Source organism: Oryctolagus cuniculus, chromosome 12, assembly GCF_051225735.1.
Source record: "Oryctolagus cuniculus isolate XC-2025 breed Fujian yellow rabbit chromosome 12, ASM5122573v1, whole genome shotgun sequence".
In the NCBI taxonomy this organism is placed as follows: Eukaryota; Metazoa; Chordata; class Mammalia; order Lagomorpha; family Leporidae; genus Oryctolagus; species Oryctolagus cuniculus.
In genome coordinates, this window is record NC_142878.1 from 23,857,442 (window position 1) to 23,876,721 (window position 19,280).

The 19,280-nt window shown below is 40.4% G+C and overlaps 1 protein-coding gene across 8 annotated transcripts in view; it reads left to right on the forward strand.

Moving 5' to 3' along the window:
- TXNDC16 (thioredoxin domain containing 16) overlaps positions 1–19,280 on the forward strand; it is a 100,604-nt gene that overhangs the window by 43,746 nt on the left and 37,578 nt on the right. For all 8 annotated transcript variants that reach the window (XM_089309702.1, XM_089309701.1, XM_008269654.5 and 5 more), the window contains 5 exons: positions 1,704–1,794; positions 5,166–5,316; positions 11,426–11,592; positions 11,972–12,032; positions 18,370–18,493. In XM_089309702.1, the coding sequence (XP_089165828.1) occupies positions 1,704–1,794; positions 5,166–5,316; positions 11,426–11,592; positions 11,972–12,032; positions 18,370–18,493 (594 nt within the window). The remainder of the gene's footprint in view (positions 1–1,703; positions 1,795–5,165; positions 5,317–11,425; positions 11,593–11,971; positions 12,033–18,369; positions 18,494–19,280) is intronic.

Genomic DNA, 19,280 nt, shown 5'->3' on the forward strand with positions numbered 1-19,280 from the left:
AAGTGGAAGGATCTCTGGGTTTTTGGTCCTGGTGCTTTAGAGGTATGTACTAGACACAGTGATGTGGAGATGAGTGTGAGTGAGTGGATGCCACATACGACAATGATGGAGAGGTTTCCAGGAATTGGTAGTTAGAAGGCCTGGGATGAGACCATGTTCATGAGACTTAGGTGGTTTGAAGAGAGATCCCCGGAGCAGAGAAGGCCAAGGATTAAGAGGCTAGGGTTTTGAAGGAATCATCTGTGTAAATAATGAAATCACCAAGGATTATGTTAGGAGGTACTGTTGGCGAGTGACAGCATGATTGGAGGTGAGTTCTTTGTGGAATGAGCTGGAGTGCTCCTGGTTGGGGCATATATGAGTGGATCTGATATGTGATTTCCATCCTGGGAGATGCAGGAGGGGAAGGGAAGATAAGTTCTGGAAGTGTGATGAGGGGGGAAAGGGAAAATCAGCTACAAAAAGGAGGGACTCATTGAAGAAATACTTCAAGAAGATTTCGTGAAACTAAAGTTTGTAAACTCCCCCAGCAGAAAAGGCCCGTTGAGCCCCAGTGTAGTGGGTGACTACAGTGTAGTGGATGCTATAACAAGGCATTTCTGTTTTGAAATTACAGAGTATCTGAAAAAAAAAATACTATTTTAAAATCTTCCACACAGAAAAAAAAGTTTGCAATGGAAGGATCCATAATCAGAATAGCAGGCAGGTATTGGCCTAGAGGGTGACTCTGATTAGGATGCCCGTGTCTCACATCAGAGCAACTGGATTCTATCTCCGACATTATTTCCTGATTCCAGCTAAGGTGATGGCTCAAGTAATTGGGTTCCTGCCAACCATATGGAATACCGTGGTAGAGTTTCTGGCTCCTGGCTCTGAAGGTGCCCAGCTCTAGATGTTGTAGGCATTTGGGGAATGAACACGTGGATAGGAGCTTTTTCCCTCTCTCTGTGTCTGTCTCAATCTTTCAAAAAAAAAAAAAAAAAGAATTCTTAAAAAAATGGGGCTGGCACTGTGCGTAACTTGTCAAGCTACCACCTGCAATGCCAGCATCCCATATGAGCGCCAGTTCAAGTCTCAGCTGCTCCACTTCTAATCTAGCTTCTTGCTAATGCACCTGGGGAAACAATGGAAGATGGCCCAACTACTTGGGCCTCTGTGCCCATGTGGGGGACCCAGATGAATTTCTGGATCCTGGATTCAGCCTGGCCCAACCCCAGGAAACAAGAATGTCTTTGTGTACTTGGAGGTATCCAAAAGAAAGAGTGAAACAGTTGAAAGTAGTTTTCCCTTGGGAATTGGAAATGGAACAGGGGTTAGGGGAATGGCTGTTTTCTTAATGTACTTAGTAGAACTATTTGTTTAGTAAGTTTGATCAAAAATAATCCAGAAACAGTATACACAGACATGTACATATGTCAGTGTATGGCAGACTCATAGTCTCTTTCCTACTACTAGGAAGAAACTGCCACAGATTTGTTGTATGCTACATTCTCATGTGTAACTTATTTTCTCAATTCCTTTACCTTGAATAGACTTTTTAAAATACAACTTCTTTAGCTGCTTGCACTTTCCCAGCTGGGATCCCTGCAAAGGATTTTTGTTTAAATATAGCAGAACATAAACAATGTCTATTCAGAAGAGAAGTTTACGTAGTCATACAAACTAACTCCTCCTCTCTCCCCACTCCCTCATCTCTTCTCCAGAGCACAGAGCAGTGATGGAAGCTGCTTTTGTGTATGGGACCACATGCCAGTTTGTCTTAACCACAGAAATTGCCCTTTTGGAAAGTATTGGGTATGTATAAGAAGCATTTGCCACCAGTTTTAAGCTTTTTGTTCACTTATTTTGTATTCCTTCGTCTACATTTCCATTATATTCTGACAGCATAGGCTTATCTGAAGGAGTTACGGGTGGATGTGAACCTGTGAAAGAAACCTGGCAGGCCCTTCGTTATCATCCTCTGCCCTACCATAGTCTGAAAACATAGAGAAGCGATGCTAGACTAAGATGAAAGGAGACAGTGCGGCTGACTGCAGGACGTGTTCCACAATGCCAAGTGAGATGTTCTGGGGACAGGTATCCCACGTGATCAGATGTGGGTGAAATCACAGCTCCCCAGATTCTCTGAGAGTTACCAAGTTACTTGGCCATAGTAATCCAAAAGGTACTGAGGTATGAGTATTGAACACAATATTTCAGTTTTTATTTTTGTCTGGTTTCTAAATTACCATTCTAAGTAGAGGCCTACTTTTCACTGATTGGGCAATTTAGGATTCAAATTTTCCTTTCTTTAGTACTTAACAACACAAGGAATAATCGGTGCATTTTAAAAGACTACAGTTTGACTTTAAATGGTCTTCTGGAAAATTAATCCAAGGCAAAATGGTGATTTTATGACTTTTAAATGCCAGACAAGAGCTTTCAGTGAGCCGTCCTGCTGACTTCTCAGAAAAGTGTAACTATTACAGATACTATGTGATGGTTTAAAGGTCTGACGTGTTAAAGCTCTGCAAATTTAGCGACTAGTACTTAGAAAACTAATGAGGTGAAGTGAGTTTTGAAGGGAGGGGACTAGGCAGAGAAGAAAGTTCGTACGCAGGAAGGTACGTTTTTATTGCTCTGCATGACATTAACCAGCTGTTCTTTTTCCATTAGTCTCTCCTTCCTGAATTTTCATTCTGCTGGTTGTCTGATTAATGAGTTAAATAAAACTAATGCATGCTTACTATTTGTAAGAGAATTATGTTGGTCGTATGGTAAAGCTCACCCTGAGTAGTCATTGCGTCAGAAGATAAAAGAAGCAGTTGTTTAGCTGGCTCCTTTGCTACTCCCATTGTAGACTACCAATTTCCCATCCTGGACATGGGGAAACCTCATTGTTCCCATCCAGTGGTGACTCCGTGCTAGCTCCACAGCTTCTCTGAAAATCAGTTGTTTGTGTTTTGTGTTACCAGCTTCTGTATTTTTCAGGTGATGAGTAATTGTAAATAATGGTGACATGCTTAAAATGCAAGGAAGTGATTAAATACTGGCAAGGTATAGTTTCTATTACTTGCCTTACAAATCCTATTCAGTAAGATATAATGTATATACCTATATATACACATATTCTGGTATTTATATATTCTAACATATGTAAATATATATGTTCTGATACAGACTAAACTACAGTATTATTTTGGAAATTTTTTTTGCTTTTCCCTTAAAATGTAAATTAAAAATATGCACTTACCACATTTTTAAACTTGCTTTTGAGTATTTATTGGAGTTTTTTTAAGATTTATTTATTTATTTGAAAGGCAGAGTTATGGAGAGACAGAATCAGAGGTAGAGAGAGAGTGAGAGAGGTCTTCTATCTGCTGGTTCACTCCCCAAATGGCTAGAGGGCTTGATCTGGGCTGATCCGAAGCCAGGAGCCTAGAGCTTCTTCCAGGGCTCCCACACGGGTACAGGGGCTCAAGCATTTGGGTTACCTTCTTCTGCTTTCTCAGGCCATAGCAGAGAGCTGGATCAGAAGTGGAGCAGCCGGGACTTGAACCTGTGCCCATAAGGGATGCCAGCACCGCAAAGCAGTGGCTTTACCTGTACACCACAGCAGCAGCCCCTGGAGAGATTTTAATTATTGTTGATTCCTGGATAATAAGATGGGCAAGAATCATACTGGAGCAGATATGATAGGGAGGGGCTGTGACTCTGAAGGTAGCATTCCATGGAGACACCGGTACTTTCTCCTGCCTCCCTGTCTTCCCTTCTTAAACCATGTGTTTATGCCCGTGCCTCACACATATCACAGTCAGTTAAGTCAGAGGGAGTACTGGACGGTGACTTACCTGAGCAAAGAGATCACCCTGTCTCTTAGGAACTTGGAATTGGATGTGGAGAATGGGATGATACTGTTGATCCAGTTATTTGAATGGCCCTTGTATACCCTTCTAAACTTCTGATAAGTTTCTCCCATCTGTTTTTGGGTTTCTGCTCCCTGCAAGGGTATGGCCCCTGAATAAATTACTTTCCAACATTGTTTTCTTAGTGTAAAGGTTTTGATGTGAAGTCCAGCCGTAACCAGGACTTCCTGTGCTCCACACTGTCCTTGCAGCGCTTCGTGAGTGTTCAGGGTCCCCTCAAAGAGTTGGACGTGCCCTTTGTGCTTAGCTGTATTGTTCCTTTAGTTTGACTTCTGTCCTGGCTTCCTGTTCACCCTGTTGGTGTAAGCTCTGTGACAGCCTCCTTTTGCTTTCCCTTCCCAATCCTTCCCACTTGGGGCAGAGTGAAATATTTTTTGTTTCCCATAGGGTTTTGTGTATTATAACATATGCAAACTACATTTAATAAGTCCTTTAAGAATTTGAATTATCTCATTCATCTTCATCTGTTATTTTGCGTGCAGGGCCTAAAGTGTAGTAGGAATTAAATAATTTTTTCAATCATCAAATCTATTATAATTACTTTAATTAAATTTGAAATCAGTGAATCCTGAACACACAGTTTAATCATGTCTCAAGAATTAAAATAACATTTTAAAAATAAGTTTTTATGCTATTTGGCCAAACCGTACTAATGCCATCTGGACATTTTCAAATTGCTATTTTAATTTTGGCAAACCTTACCCCCACTATAAGTTTATCTTTGAAATCTCATGTTGAAGAGAATCCAAAACTTGAAATAGATACTTGCTGAGTTTTGTAATATTTCAGATACAAACTCCCAAACTCCCACAAACTGTCACATGGTTTCTATCTTAAGTCATATTTTTTGCTAAAGTTTATTCAAAACAGCTTTGCATTTAAATTAAATCTAAAAGATTTGTGTTACAAAGCTTCATTTAACATAGCTCTAGAAAAGCAACTAGAAGATAATCTCACTGTCCACAAGGTGACAGCCTTTTATTGAAACAAAGTTGTGTAGGCCTGCCTATAGCCCAATTTAGAAGCTGCCATATGAAAGAATTCAGGACAAAAATGCCTTATACAACTCACATGATTTGTTGAAATATTTTCTTTAATGCCCTTGGTCATTTTTTTTGCCCAAGTCTATTTTTATTATCTTATTTTTACATTATATTCTTTTAGGCTTTCACTAAAACATTAACTCAACCTTTTTGAATGGTAAAAGGGTTGCACATTGAGCTTCATTAAATGAATATGTCCCTAATTTTTAATTTGCAGCTCTGAGGAAATAGAATATGCACATCTCTATTTTTTTCATTGTAAGCTAGTTTTGGATTTGACTCAGGAATGTAGAAGAATACTAATGGAACAGCCATTGACTACACTGAACATTGACCTGTTTATTAAGACCATGAATGCACCTTTGTTGGTATGTGTTTTAATTTAATATATAGAAAATTTTTGCATAAAATGTGTTGTTTTAATTCACAGATATGCATTTTATTTAGATGAGTATATCTCTTCCCTTTTCCCTGGGTGTATTTCTTTCATTTTGTATGATTTAGGAGTATGTCCTTGTTGAAAGTAGAACAGAAGATAAACTATTTGTGAAACAGCATTCTGATGCCTTTTTTTTATTATTGCATTGAAACCCGTTTATACATAGCATTGTAGATAAATGAACTCTGGTTCTTGGTGATTGCTCACACATCACAAAGACTATTTCATAGTTAAGAACTCTTTCATTGTTTTGATTGTCATTTCAAGAGTTGGTAAAGTATTGGAACCATGGGATTTTTGGTGCCTCACTTTCCTTAGCATTAACCTGTAAGAATTTTATAGAGACCTACTAGGTGATGGTGATAGCTGACTTTTCTCTTTGGGAGGTTGAAGGATCTTAAGCATATGTAAACCTTCAGTAGATGTTCTCAGTCAGTGTATCTTTTTCTTTTTTTTTTATTTTTTATTTTTTGACAGGCAGAGTGGACAGTGAGAGAGAGAGACAGAGAGAAAGGTCTTCCTTTGCCGTTGGTTCACCCTCCAATGGCCGCCATGGCCAGCGCTATGCGGCCGGCGTACCGCGCTGATCGGATGGCAGGAGCCAGGTACTTATCCTGGTCTCCCGTGGGGTGCATCTAAAAATAAAAATGGTACTTGTTTGTCACCAGTAGCACAAATACTGTAGTAAACTCTATAATTTTTTTTTAAAGTCACCTAATCTCATCATTCAGAAATTAACTGTTAAATGGTCAACATACCAGTCATTCCACATCCATAATAATTACATAGAGACAGAGGGCTGAATGGATTCATGGACATACCATATTGTATATGTTACAAACTTTAGAATATGAAGTATTCTATTTAATCTATTTGAATTTAATAGGAAAAACTGAGATTGATATGAAGCCAGTGGGATTATGTGTCGCTCCCCTCTTCGTGGAGGAACGACACAGGACCCTGCGCTTGTTCTTTTGTCTGCTCGGCCCTCCCCGGGTTTGCTGCTGGTTCTTCCCGGGTTGGCTACCGTCCCTTCCACCTCCGTGGAAGGGCGGTTCCCCCTAGCCACTTTCCCCACTTCCGCGGGGGAGCGGCACACCGCCGGCCGGCTCTCTCGGGGGCTGCACAGGTGTTCCTTCAGATAGATGTTCCTGGTGCATGTTGTCTCTCTCCTCCTTTATAGTCCTCTTCCACCAATCCCAACTCTGCTACCCACACGCCGAGTACGCTGCTCTCCTCCAATCAGGAGCAGGTCCTACAGTTGGTTGAACTGGAGGCAGCTGTGTAGAAGCTGTTTCCTCCTCTCCCAGCGCCATATTGTGGGAGAGCAGATGCATAAAATAAGTCTTAATTCGAGTAACTTAGTCTAGTCCAAGTTGCTCCCCACAATTATGGAACTTTTTTTTTTTATAAATTTGAAGGGCAGACACAGAGACAGAGATCTCCCATCCACTGGTTCACTCCCTAAATGCCCACAACAGGTAGGGCTTGGTCAGTCTGAAGCCAGGAGCTAAAAATGCAAAGCAGGTCTTCTACATGGGAGGCAGCTACCCAACTACTTGAACCATTACTGGTTGCCTCCAGGGTGCACACTGGCGTCTGGAACTTGAACCCAGGCTCTCTGAAATGGGATGCAGATGTTCCGAGAGGCATCTTACTTGCTGTGCTGAACTCTTGTCCTTGTCCTGGGTTCTTGGATGGAGGTTTTTGATGACTGGTTTAATCTCCTTGCTAGTTATAGATCTGTTTAGATTTTTTATTTCTTCATGATTCAATCTAGGTAGGTTGTATGTATGTTCTGTTTCTTCTAGGTTTTCCAGTTGCATATATTTGTTCATAATAGTCCTTTGTAATCTTTTTTATTTTTAGGGAAATATTATCTTCCTAGAATTTTATTTATGAAATACATGAAATCTGTTCTCTTTATGTTAATAAAAATTTAAAAAGAAAGTTAATTTTTAAAGTATTTTCAGTAATTTGATAGTAATGCATGATTTTAGAAACTATCAGTAATCCCACCCCCAGTGTAAAAATGTTTCTGTCACTTTTGTATATTTTGTTATGCAAATTTCAGTTTACTTTATGTATTTTATTTTGTTGTAATTTTTTATGATACTGTGCTATCACTTTCTGTATTTACCAAAGACATTTGTAATTTTGGTTTTTATCTAATGGGATGAATTATAAATTTATAATGAAAAAAATCTACAAGGTCCTAAAAGAATTATACCAGCTTATCTATAAAAGTACAAGAACAGCACAATAGGAAGACTTCAGACCCCTAGATTCCTATGTTCAGGAAAAGGCTGAAAAATTTGATGAACTACAAATGCTGTCTCTTTTTCTCTTAATAAAAAAGGAAGGGTGAGTTGAAGGGCAGACCAGAGCTCCCAGGGTTTATAGCCAAGACCCTTCAGAGAATAACCCTGAGGAAGTCGGTTTCAGTGCTCACCGCAGAGCTAGCAACGTGTGCTTGGATAGGCCTCAGACCGCTGTGCATCAGACGGCTGTGTGTCTTCATTCCCACTCCGCTACTCCACACAGCAGAGCATGGGGTGGTTGTCCTCTGCCCCGTCCTGCATTATCTGTGACTGGGGCCTAGCAATTCATCTCTTTAGTTCTCAGGTCCTCAGATTGGGAGCAATAGTGCTCAAGGAGCTATACCCACGGGATCACACTGCATGTGCAACTGCACATAGATGATCTCTTAGACTTTGCACTGATCTTAAGGTCTGATGGGATAGGCTTGGGGAGTCTGGGAGAGAGGAGTGTATTTTACATGTGAGTTTGTATAAATGGCTTCACTTGACGCAATGGAAGCCCTATTTTTGTAGCACTATACGTATAGTTTTTAGTGATCTGGCTCCTTGTTAGAGCTCCAGCCTTATTGCTTTGCTCCTCCTCTGTCCTTAATACTACTAAATGACTTAGAGCTCTCCACATACACAAAGGGGAGACTGGACTTTCCCACTGCTTCATCTGTGTTTTGGTTGTGGCGGAATTCAGAAGCATAGGTTTCAGGACTCAGGTCTCCTTTTTCTTGCCAGCTGTTGGTGAGGGTTTGTGTTCAGTTCCCATAGGCTGTTCTCAAGGCCCTTGACTGCATGGCCCTTTTATAATATAGCAGTGTCCTCCTTTAAGGCCAGCAGGGACAGTCTTACCTCAATGTGCTATGACAGCCTCTTTTTTTTTTTTTAAAAAATTATTGATGTTTTCATTTTTATTTCATTTGAAACGAAGACACAGACAAAGAGGCAAATAGAAGGTGATCTTCCATCTGCTGATTCACCGCCCAAATGCCTGCAACTGTCAGGGCTTTGCCAGGCCAAAGCCAGGAGCTAGGAACTCTCTCCGGGTCTCCCATGTGCATGGCAGGGCCCAAAGGTCTCGAGCCACCACCTGCTGCCTCTCAGGGTGCAGTTTAGCAGGAGCACTCAGGACTTGTAGCAGGCACTCTGATACAGCATGTGGGCATCAAAGAGGTGACTTAACTTCCATGCCACATGCCTGCTACTGCAGCAGACTCATAAGTAGTATTATCTAAGTAAGGGAATGGCCATCCATTCGGTTCAATGCACACACAGAGGTAGGCGATTGTTCTAGACTTGTTCTCTAGGGTGCAGGAATCTTAGCCCTCTTAGAATTCCGCCTACCATAGGTAAGTATAGGATTCTCTCTGGAAACTGTTGGGATTTTTTTTTTAATCTGTAATAGGGAACTTTTCAAGAATGCTTTTTCCTGTGTGTAGGCTTTTATCCACTGGGCTGGTTTGCTCAGTGTGTTCTTCTAGTCTGGCAACTCATGCACATCAGTCGTGGGAAAATTTGTGCTTACTTTTTTTTATTTTTGAAGATTTATTTACTTATTTGAAAGTCAGAGTTAGAGAAGGAGAGGAGGCAGAGAGAGAGGGAGGGAGGAAGAGAGAGGGAGGGAGGGAGGGAGGGAGGGAGAGGGAGGTCTTCCATCCACTGGTTCACTCCCAATTAGGTGCAACGTCCGGAGCTGCTCAATCTGAAGCCAGGAGCCAGGAGCCAGGAGCTTCTTTCAGGTCTCCCACATGGGTGCAAGGGCCCAAGGACTTGGGCCATCTTCCACTGCTTTCTCAGATCATTAGCAGAGAACTGGATCGGAAGTGGAGCAGTCAGGACTCGAATCAGCGCTCATATGGGATGCTGGCACTGCAGGCGGTGGCTTTACCAGCTATGCCACAGTGCTGCACCCCCACCCCATTTTAAAGTTTACTTCAGTGATGGTTTCTCCCTCTCTTCTATTTATTCCCTTGCTGCTTTCTGTGATTCCTGTTGCTTGAATCTCTTGGATCTCTTGAACTAAACTTCAGTCTTACTACGTTTTCTCTCCTGCCTTCTGTCTGTCTGTGTTCTGCTTTCTGGGAGATTTGTTCAGCTTGGCTTTTCCATTGTTTGTGAATGCAGTGATTTCCTGTCTCCTTGAGGCTGTCAGCGGGGGTTCCTGAAACTTTGTTCTTGCAATGTCTGTTTCTTCCAAGTTACCTGTTTTTCCACTTGTTTGTATCTTTGTATTTTGTGTTCAAGGGCTTTCTGGGACGTTTGTTAGTCCTTGCTTTCCTGTTCATGATTTAGAATTTTGATTTTTTAAAATTTGAAAGGCAGAGTTAGAGAGAGAGGGAGAGGGAGAGGGAGATACACACACACACACACACACACACACACGCACGCAAATGGCCGCATTGATCTGAAGCCAGGAGCCAGGAGCTTCTTCCAGGTCTCCCATGCAGGTGCAGGGGCCCAAGCACTCAGACCATCTTCTGCTGCTTTCTCAGGCCTTTAGTAGAGAGCTGGATAGGAAGAACAGCCAGCATGAACTGTAACCCATATGAGATGCTGGTGGCACAGGTGGATATTTAGTCTACTACGCCACAGCGCCGGCCCTGTGGTTTGGAATTTGAAATCAAAAAGTTCATTGGAGATTCTGAGATTGTTGGTGGGACTTGTTGACTCAGCTCCATAGGCTGATTAGGTCTGGGTTGCTTTCTGGTGTACCCCATTGTCAATATCTTTCGGCTTTGGGGGACATTCAGGATCCTCAAAAAGCATCTTCCAGCTTCCTGCATGAGGGCAGAGGCTTGGCTGCTCCCTGGCACTGAGGAGGAAGGGCCCGGAGAGTGTGTGTCAACGTTCAGTTACCGCTCTCTTCCCCTGCTGTTGGCGTGGCGTCCCCATTCTCAGCTGTTCCCAAGGTCTTCCACACTCCTGCTGGTGTTGGGGGCGCAGTTGCCTGAACTCGTGGAATTCAGGAGGGAATGTCTAGGGGTCCACAAAGTTCTTAAGAGCTTTGACTTAATCTTTCTTATTTTAGATCTTCCTGTCATTTTCCAGTTCCAGATATATCAGATGTTGACTGTTAGTAAGCAATTTTAGAATTCAGAAGTTAAGATTAGTGTGTTTCTTAGCTTTCCCTTGGTTTTGCTTTGTAGAATCTTTTAAATCAGATATTACTCTTTTTTTTTCCAGCTTCTAAAAATGGACTGCCTTTCCTCTTTTATTTTCTTCATATATGTGTGTTTATGTCTTTTTTTTTTTAAATCCCACTCCTGTAGTTTTCCTCAGATTTCTGAATGGAGTGAAATAAATTAGATTTTTTAAAAGTTTAATCTGCTGTTTTAACTCAGATAATCCTTGTTGTTTTGTAATGTGCCACTTACCTGTGTGTTAAATTCTCAAATGAAAGGATTTAGTCTTTAGTTATCTATTCTCTTTGTAATATTTTATTTCTATTTGTACCACACTGCTTTATTGATTTGCCCTTATAATATGTATATTTCTTATGATTGTAGTTTTATGTTTTACTGTTTTGTGTTTCCAGTGTTTAAACTACTCATTCACAGGTGTATTGGAAGCACTAAATTTAGGAAATTATGAGATGATTTTTGTTAAAGCTGGACTTATTTCACAGACTTGCTTTTTATTTGTAACTTTCTAAGAATTAAGGGGGTTAAATCCAAATGTTGCAGCATTATTGTCACACATTGAAAACTTTGTTCTTTCTATTTAATGAAGACAGAAGTGGCTGAAGATCCTCAACATGTTTCAACAGTTCATTTCCAACTAGGCCTGCCACTGGTTTTCATTGTTAGCCAACAAGCTACATATGAAGCTGATAAAAGAACTGCAGAATGGGTGGCTTGGCGTCTTCTGGGAAAAGCAGGAGTTCTACTCTTGTTAAGGTATCTTAAATATTCACTATCTCTAGCAAAACACTAATATTCTTCTCATTTTTAAATTTGATAATCTAATCCCTTATAAACAAAATCTCTAATAGATTCCAACAGAGTTGGAACCGACTGCTGAGCTGAAGTCTGCATATTGATGTGAAGTTGATGAAAATCAAAATTTAAACCTTCTTTGCTATATGAAGATATAGATTAAGAGGGAGACTAGAAAATCTAGTTTGTATTTATATGTAAAATTCCTCAAACTCACTAAATGTTGATCTTTTCCATAAGTACCTTTTAGTATAAAAGCTTACTACTTTACATGGACATCCTGCATACTTATTATTCTTCATATTAGCAACATAAACTGTTTATTTCTGTTTTGAAAAAGAGATTCTCTGGAAGCGAACATTCCTCAACATGCTAATGTGGTCTTCAAAAGAGCAGAAAAGGTTAGTTGTTTTTGTGTTGATCTACAAAGTCTGCCTGTTTAAACAAAATTAATGCACATGGTTCTGAAGTAATATATGTTTATTATAGAAAAAATCTATAAATTGGTGGTATTCAGAGATCATTGCTGGGGCCAGTGTTTGGTGCAGTAGGTAAAGCTAACACTTGGGACACCAGCATCCCGTATCAGAGTGCTTACTCAAGTGCCTGCTATTCACTGTTGGTCCAGCTTCCTACTAAAACACCTGGGAAGGCAGTGGAAGATGGCCTAAGCATTGGGCCCCTGCCACCCATGTTGGGGACCAGGTTGGACCAAGTTGGCTTCAGCCTGGCCCAGGCCTGGTTATTGTATACCTCGGGGAATGAGCAAGTGGATAGAAGATTGATGCCTGTTTCTGTCTCCCTCCCCTCTCCTTTTCCTCCTTCATTTTGCCTCTCCATTGCTCTCTGTCATTCTTTCAAGTAAATATTTTTAAAAATATAGTTGCTGTTGGGGCTGTGCTGTGGCGCACTAGGTTAATCCTCCACCTGCAGCGCTGGCATCCCATATGGGCGCCAGTTCTAGTCCCGGTTGCTCCTCTTTCCAGCCCGGGAAAACAGTGGAGGATGGCCCAAGTGCTTGGGCCCCTGCACCCGCATGGTAGATCAGGAGGAGGCTCCTGGCTCCTCGCTTCGGATCGGCATAACTCTGGCCGTGGCGGCCATTTGGGGAGTGAACCAATGGAAAGAAGACCTTTCTCTCTGTCTCTCCCTCTCACTGTCTGTAACTCTACCTGTCAAATAAATAAAAAAAAAAATCTTTAAAAAAATATAGTTGCTGTTAGCATTTAAATTTTTTTTTCATGCTAGTGGAAATGTTTTACAACTCTTTGTATACATTAAAAGCTTTGTAATATAGTAATAGAAGTATTTAGTGCTGTGTGTGCAACTAGTATTACTTCTTGTTTTAAGATTTTTTAAAATTTATTTGAAAGTCAGAGTGACACACACACACACACACACACAGAGAGAGAGAGAGAGAGAGAGAGAGAGAGAAGCTCTTCCATCCACTGGTTCACACCCCAGATGGCTTCAATGGACAGAACTGGGCCAGGCTGAAAGCAAAAGGCAGGAACTCTATCTTTCTCCCGTGTGGGTTGCAGGGGTCCACGTACCTGGGCCATCTGCTGCTGCTTTCCCAGATGTATTAGCAGGCAGCTGGATTGAAAGCAGAGCAGTCAGAACTTGAACTTGCACTCATAAGGCTTTTTGGCATCATATATGGTGGCTTAACCTGCTACGCGGCAGTGCCAGCCCTCTGATATTACTATTTAGGGACTCTCAAATACTTGTCCTTGAGAGGTACAAAAAAAAAAAAAAAAAAAAAAAGAGGGAAAAGAAGACTGACTAATCCTTCTCTTTTCCCCTGTTCCTGTAAGAGATTTCAAAGATCTTTAAAAAGTTCATAGAAATTTAGGTTACCTTTGAATTCAGTTTTCCAGAAACCCTTTGAAGCTCTTTTCATGTATGTACAGAAGTATATATACTGGTGCACCCCCCCCACCCCCCACATGCATTTTAAAGAAAATTAAGATCCGATCATATATCCTAGTTTTTCCCAGAAATCATATTTAATCATTTGCTTTTGTTATATAATGCTTACTTTTGTAAATTATTTTGAACATCACTGATTTTTCCCTTTGTCAAAATTTCTGGAAGTGAACTTTGTCAAAGGAAGAGGAAACTTTTATGATATTTAAAATAGATTGTCAAATTGCCCTCCAAAAAGGTTTATTTTTACCATCAGTATTTGGAATTTCCTTGTTTCTTATATTTCTTTGCCAATACTGAGCATTGCTGTCATTTAAAAAGATTTATTTATTTATATGAAGGGCAGAGTTGGGCAAGGGGAGAGAGAGAGAAAGAATGAGAATGAAAATGAGAATCTTCCATCTGCTGGTTCACTCTGCAAATGACTGAGACTGGGCCATACTGAAGCCAGGCGCCAGGAGCTTCTTCTGGGTTTCCCACGTGGGTGCAGGGGCCCAAACTCTTGGGCCATCTTCTGCTGCTTTCCCTGGCATGTTAGCAGGGAGCTGGATCAGAAGTAGATGGGATGGCGTCACTGCAGTTGACAGCTTTATCCACTGTGGCACAACGGCCCCACACGACTGTCTTATAAATATTTTTTCCTATGGACAAAAAAGCTCCTGCTTCAATTTGCATGTCTGATTGCTAGTAAAGTTGAACTTTTTAAAAATGTTTGTTGGCTGTTTTTATTTCCTTTGTATATTTGTTAATGTCCTTTTCTTCTCAACTTTTTTTTTCTTTTTTAAAGTCTTATAAATACTATATAAATGTACTAAAAAGTTGGTTGATATGTTTAGTAACTGTCAGACTAAACACTCTTGCCTAAGTCTAAATCTACTATAGGAATATTGGGTTAATGGTTAGAAAACTTGGATTCTGTTTGTTTCTAGTTCTTAGAGCAGATGAATGAAATACCTTCTCCAAGGCTCAATTTTCTCATTTGTGAAATAGTTATAAAACCTCCCCTTTTGATTTAGAAGAAATTTTATGAGACCAAATGATCAGATACTTTGTAAGCCATATTGTGATTGAAATAATTGATAGTATGGGGCAAGCATGGTCACATATTAGGAAGAGTCAGTGTAGATTCTTACAAAGCCATTTTTTGATAGCAGATAAAGAATCTTAAGTAAGAAATAACAGTACTTGTTAGTGTGAAATAGGTTTAATTGAAGAAATAAAGTTCATGCTGGTTGTCCATTTTGATGTCTTAAACTGTTAAAATATATTGAAAACAATTTTGAGGGCCGTGTCGTGATGCCGGCATCCAGTGTCAGAGTGCTGGGTCAAGTCTTGGCTACTCGGCTTCCAATCCAGTTTCCTGCTAGTGTGCCTGGATGGCAGCAGATGATGACCCAACTGCTTGAGCCCTTGCCATCTATGTTGAGACCCAGATGGAGCTCCTGCCTCCTGGCTTCTGCCTGGCCCAGCCCTGTCTGTTGTGTCCGTTTGCGAAGTGAACCAGCAGATGGAAATCTCTATCACTCTGCCTTTCAAATAAATAAGTAAATTTTGCATAATATGCGGTAAGATAGCTTACCTGTTAGATTGTTACCCCTGTGAAGAGGTGTTCTGTGTAGAATGAACTCTTCTATAAATTCCTTTAATACAGTGTACTTTTTTTTTTAACCTGCTCATGGGGCAGTAATGTCAATCCCGAGGTTATGTGGTTGTCCCTTCTATGTTCATTTCTACTTCCTCTCCTGACGATGGGTTGGAGGGTCCTTACATAGCGGTACTTTTTACACAGATAGGATTTTATGAAGGTACTTCACAGTGATCCTGGAAAATGGAATTGAAGGATTACTTTGCTACAGAGACTTTTAAAATCCATTCATAGTTTTTTCATAATTTTCCATGAACTTTGTACAGACCTCTCATACACACCTGTTACTACTTTACAAGCTTTATAATGTGTTGAAAGAGGTGTAAAACATTTCTCAGCATTTTATGGGTACCTCAGATATTTTTTTCCTTCATGTCCATGATCAGCAATATAGTGTGAAAACTTTATGCATTAGAATCATACTGTCTGGTTCTAATCTAATTTTATAACTAAATACATTACTTCTGTCTCCATTTTTTTCCATTATGAAGTTGAGATAATAACTACTTAAAAGTGTTGAATGAGCAAATTAAATGAATTAATGTTAAATGCCTATCTGGCAAACGGGCCAAGTAGCATTAAGTATTAATAAATGTGAGCCAAGTTCATTCAGTAAATACTCATTATGTTCCTACTTTGTTTCAAGTACAGTGCTAGACTCTGAGAAGACAGCCATGGACCAAACAAGTGGTTGCCTTCAGGGAGCTGATATTTCAGTGTCAAGAGAGAGAAAAAGTGTAGTTAGACTGTCATACAGTGACATGTCATACAGGGCCATGGAGAAAACTGAATTGAAGTCACTGAAAAGTGTCAGTAAGCCTGGTGTAGGGGGTTCTAGAAGGAGAGAATGTAGTTCAGAGGCCTGTCAAGGGGAGTGGGTTTTTTTTTTTTAAGTCCTTTTTATTCCTTTCTTAAACCTTTCATTATGAAAAGAAAAATACCAAAAAGTAGAATGAAAAATGGAATGAATAGATATGTAGCCATTAATTAACATTTTGTAATATTTGCTTCATTTACTATATTTTTCAAAAAAGATTTATTTATTTGAGAAGCAGAGTTACAGATAGAGAGAGGGACAGAGAGAGGTCTTCCATCTGCTGGTTCACTCCGTATATGGCCCCAATGGCTTGAGCTGGGCTGATCTGAAGCCAGAGCCAGGAGCTTCTTCTAGGTCTCCCACGTGGGTACAGGGGCCCAAGCACTTAGGCCACCCTCTGCTACTTTCCCAGGTGCGTTAGCAGGGAGCTGGATCAGAAGTGAAGCAGCCGGGACTCGAACTGGTGCCCATATGGGAAGCAGGCGCCATAGGTGGAGGCTTAACCTCCTATGGCACAGTGCGGACCCTACAATTTTTTTTTTAATGTTTCAAGGAATGTTACAGATGTCATGACAAGACATTCTCACCATCAGTATTTAATGTGAATGTCTGAAAACTTTGTTACTTTTCCTGAATATAATCATAACCTCATTCCCATACTTAAACATAAATTTAAAAAAAAGTTTAACATAAAAATAGCACATATTTGTGAGATACCTTATGATGTTTTAATATATATGTAATATCCAATCTAGATAAACATATCTATATCATAAAATACTTAACAAATATTTTTTAATGTCATAGCCTAATCTCCAAGCCAGTCTATATTCAGATTTTCTCATCCTAAAATTATTTTCTTTGGATGGTGTTTGGGATTATGAATTGCATGTGATAGGTGTCTTAAATCCATTCACAGAATAATTGTTAATTTCCTTGTTTTGTTTAACTTTAAAATTGAAGTCCCAAAGTTTAGCTTTATTTTTGTGTCAACTAAAATATCTTTATATTAAAATGTTTTGCTCAGCCGGCGCCGCGGCTCACTTGGCTAATCCTCTGCCTGCGGCACCGGCACCCCAGGTTCTAGTCCTGGTTGGGGTACCGGATTCTGTCCCGGTTGCCCCTCTTCCAGTCCAGCTCTCTGCTGTGGCCTGGGAAGGCAGTGGAGGGTGGCCCAAGTGCTTGGGCCCTGCACCCACATGGGAGACCAGGAGGAAGCACCTGGCTCCTGGCTTTGGATCGGCACAGCATGCCGGCCGCAGTGGCCATTTGGGGGGGTGAACCAACAGAAAAAGGAAGACCTTTCTCTCTGTCTCTCTCTCTCACTGTCTAACTCTGCCTGTCAAAAAAAAATGCTTTGCTCTATTTTAGTCATTAAAAATTAACATTTGTCTAGGAAATACCAGTGGAATTTAAGATCTAGTATCTTAAAGCCCCCCTTTCTGTCCTCTGACAATGACTTTTTGTATAAATTAGGTTGGTTTTCCATATTTTGCATTCGTCTCCTTTTGTTTTGGTCTATCTTGTTTCTGTCCCCTTGTATTTTCTATAAACAAGAAGCTAGATATGGCATCATTAGTTCCATTAAATGTTTTAGGTAAGAATAGTTGATAGAGCTGGATTTTAAACATGATATATTGTCTGAAAGTGTGCATGGTGTCTTTTTTTTTTTTTAAGATTTATTTGAAAGGCAGAGTTAGAGAGAGAGGGAGAATTAGGGAAAGAGACAGAATCTTTCATCCACTGGTTCACTCCCCAAATGCCCCCAACAGCTGGACCTGGGCTAGGCTGAAACCAGGACACAGGAGCTTCATCCAAGTCTCCCATGTGGGTGCAGGAGCCCAAGCACTTGGGCCATTAGCAGGGAGCTGGATTTGCAGTGGAGCAACTTGGAGAAGAACTGGTGACTATATTTGATGTTGGTGTCACAGGTGGTTGCTTAACTCATTATGCCACCACACCAGCCCCATGATGTCTATTTTCTTTACTTAAATGATACCACATTTGATTGTTGACTTAGGGCACAGAAAACTAATTTTCTCCATTATAAAATGCCATTATTTTGAGATATGTCTTTCTGTAAAATGTTTCATAGATCATAGTATATTGCAATTGTGACAAGAACCACATGAGACTTTTTTAAAGCCATCTTTTTCAGTAGTTTGAACTATCGTTATATAAAGGATGCTTTGGGTGCTTTTGTTTAAATAGCAATTGTGAATGAATTTCCTTTTCAGTTTAATTTTGAAATTGAAGTTCATAGATTTATTTTCATTTTAGTGTCAATTCAAATATTTTTCTATTAAAATGCTCTATTTTAGTCATTAAAAATGTAACATATTTCTAGGGAGTACCCGTGGAATTTTTAGTGTTACATGATGTTGACTCAATAATATCACACGTGGAAAACAATGTGCACATAGAGGAAAAACAAGAAGATGGAGAGGATGATGTGGAAGGCCCAGATATAGGTAATACATTGCAGTGCTTGTCAACCCTTTTCCTATCCAGTGCCCATGAGATGAGTCAGATTTCCAGTCATTAACTCTCATAGCATGTATTCACATTCATGACCCTGAAGAACCCTGCAGAACTTTTTCTTTTTAATACAAAGAAGGCAAATTTCATGTGTTTCATAGTACAGCTATAAAAACATAACAGTACTCCCTTGCCCCATCCCTCCCTCCTTCTTCCTTCCTTTCTGTTTTTTTTTTTTTTTCTAATTTTTGTGATAATGTACTTAGAATTTACTTTAAAATCACAGGCTTACAACTTGGGAGCGAACCAGCGGATGGAAGACCTCTCTCTCTCTCTCTCTCTGTAACTCTGACTTTCAAATAAATAAGTCTTTAAAAAAACATAGGCTTGCTGGCACTGTGGCTCAATAGGCTAATCCTCCGCCTGCGGCGCCGGCACATCAGGTTCTAGTCCCGGTTGGGGCACAGGATTCTGTCCCAGTTGCCCCTCTTCCAGTCCAGCTCTCTGCTGTGGCCCGGGAGTGCAGTGGAGGATGGCCCAAGTCCTTGGGCCCTGCACCCACATGGGAGACCAGGAGAAGCACCTGGCTCCTGGCTTTGGATCAGCGTGGTGTGCCGCCCACAGTGGGCATTGGAGGGTGAACCAACGGCAAAGGAAGACCTTTCTCTCTGTCTCTCTCTCTCACTGTCCACTCTGCCTGTCAAAAAAAAAAAAACAAAACAAAAACAAAAAAACAAAAAAACAAAAAAAAACCACATAGGCTTAATGGATATAATATAT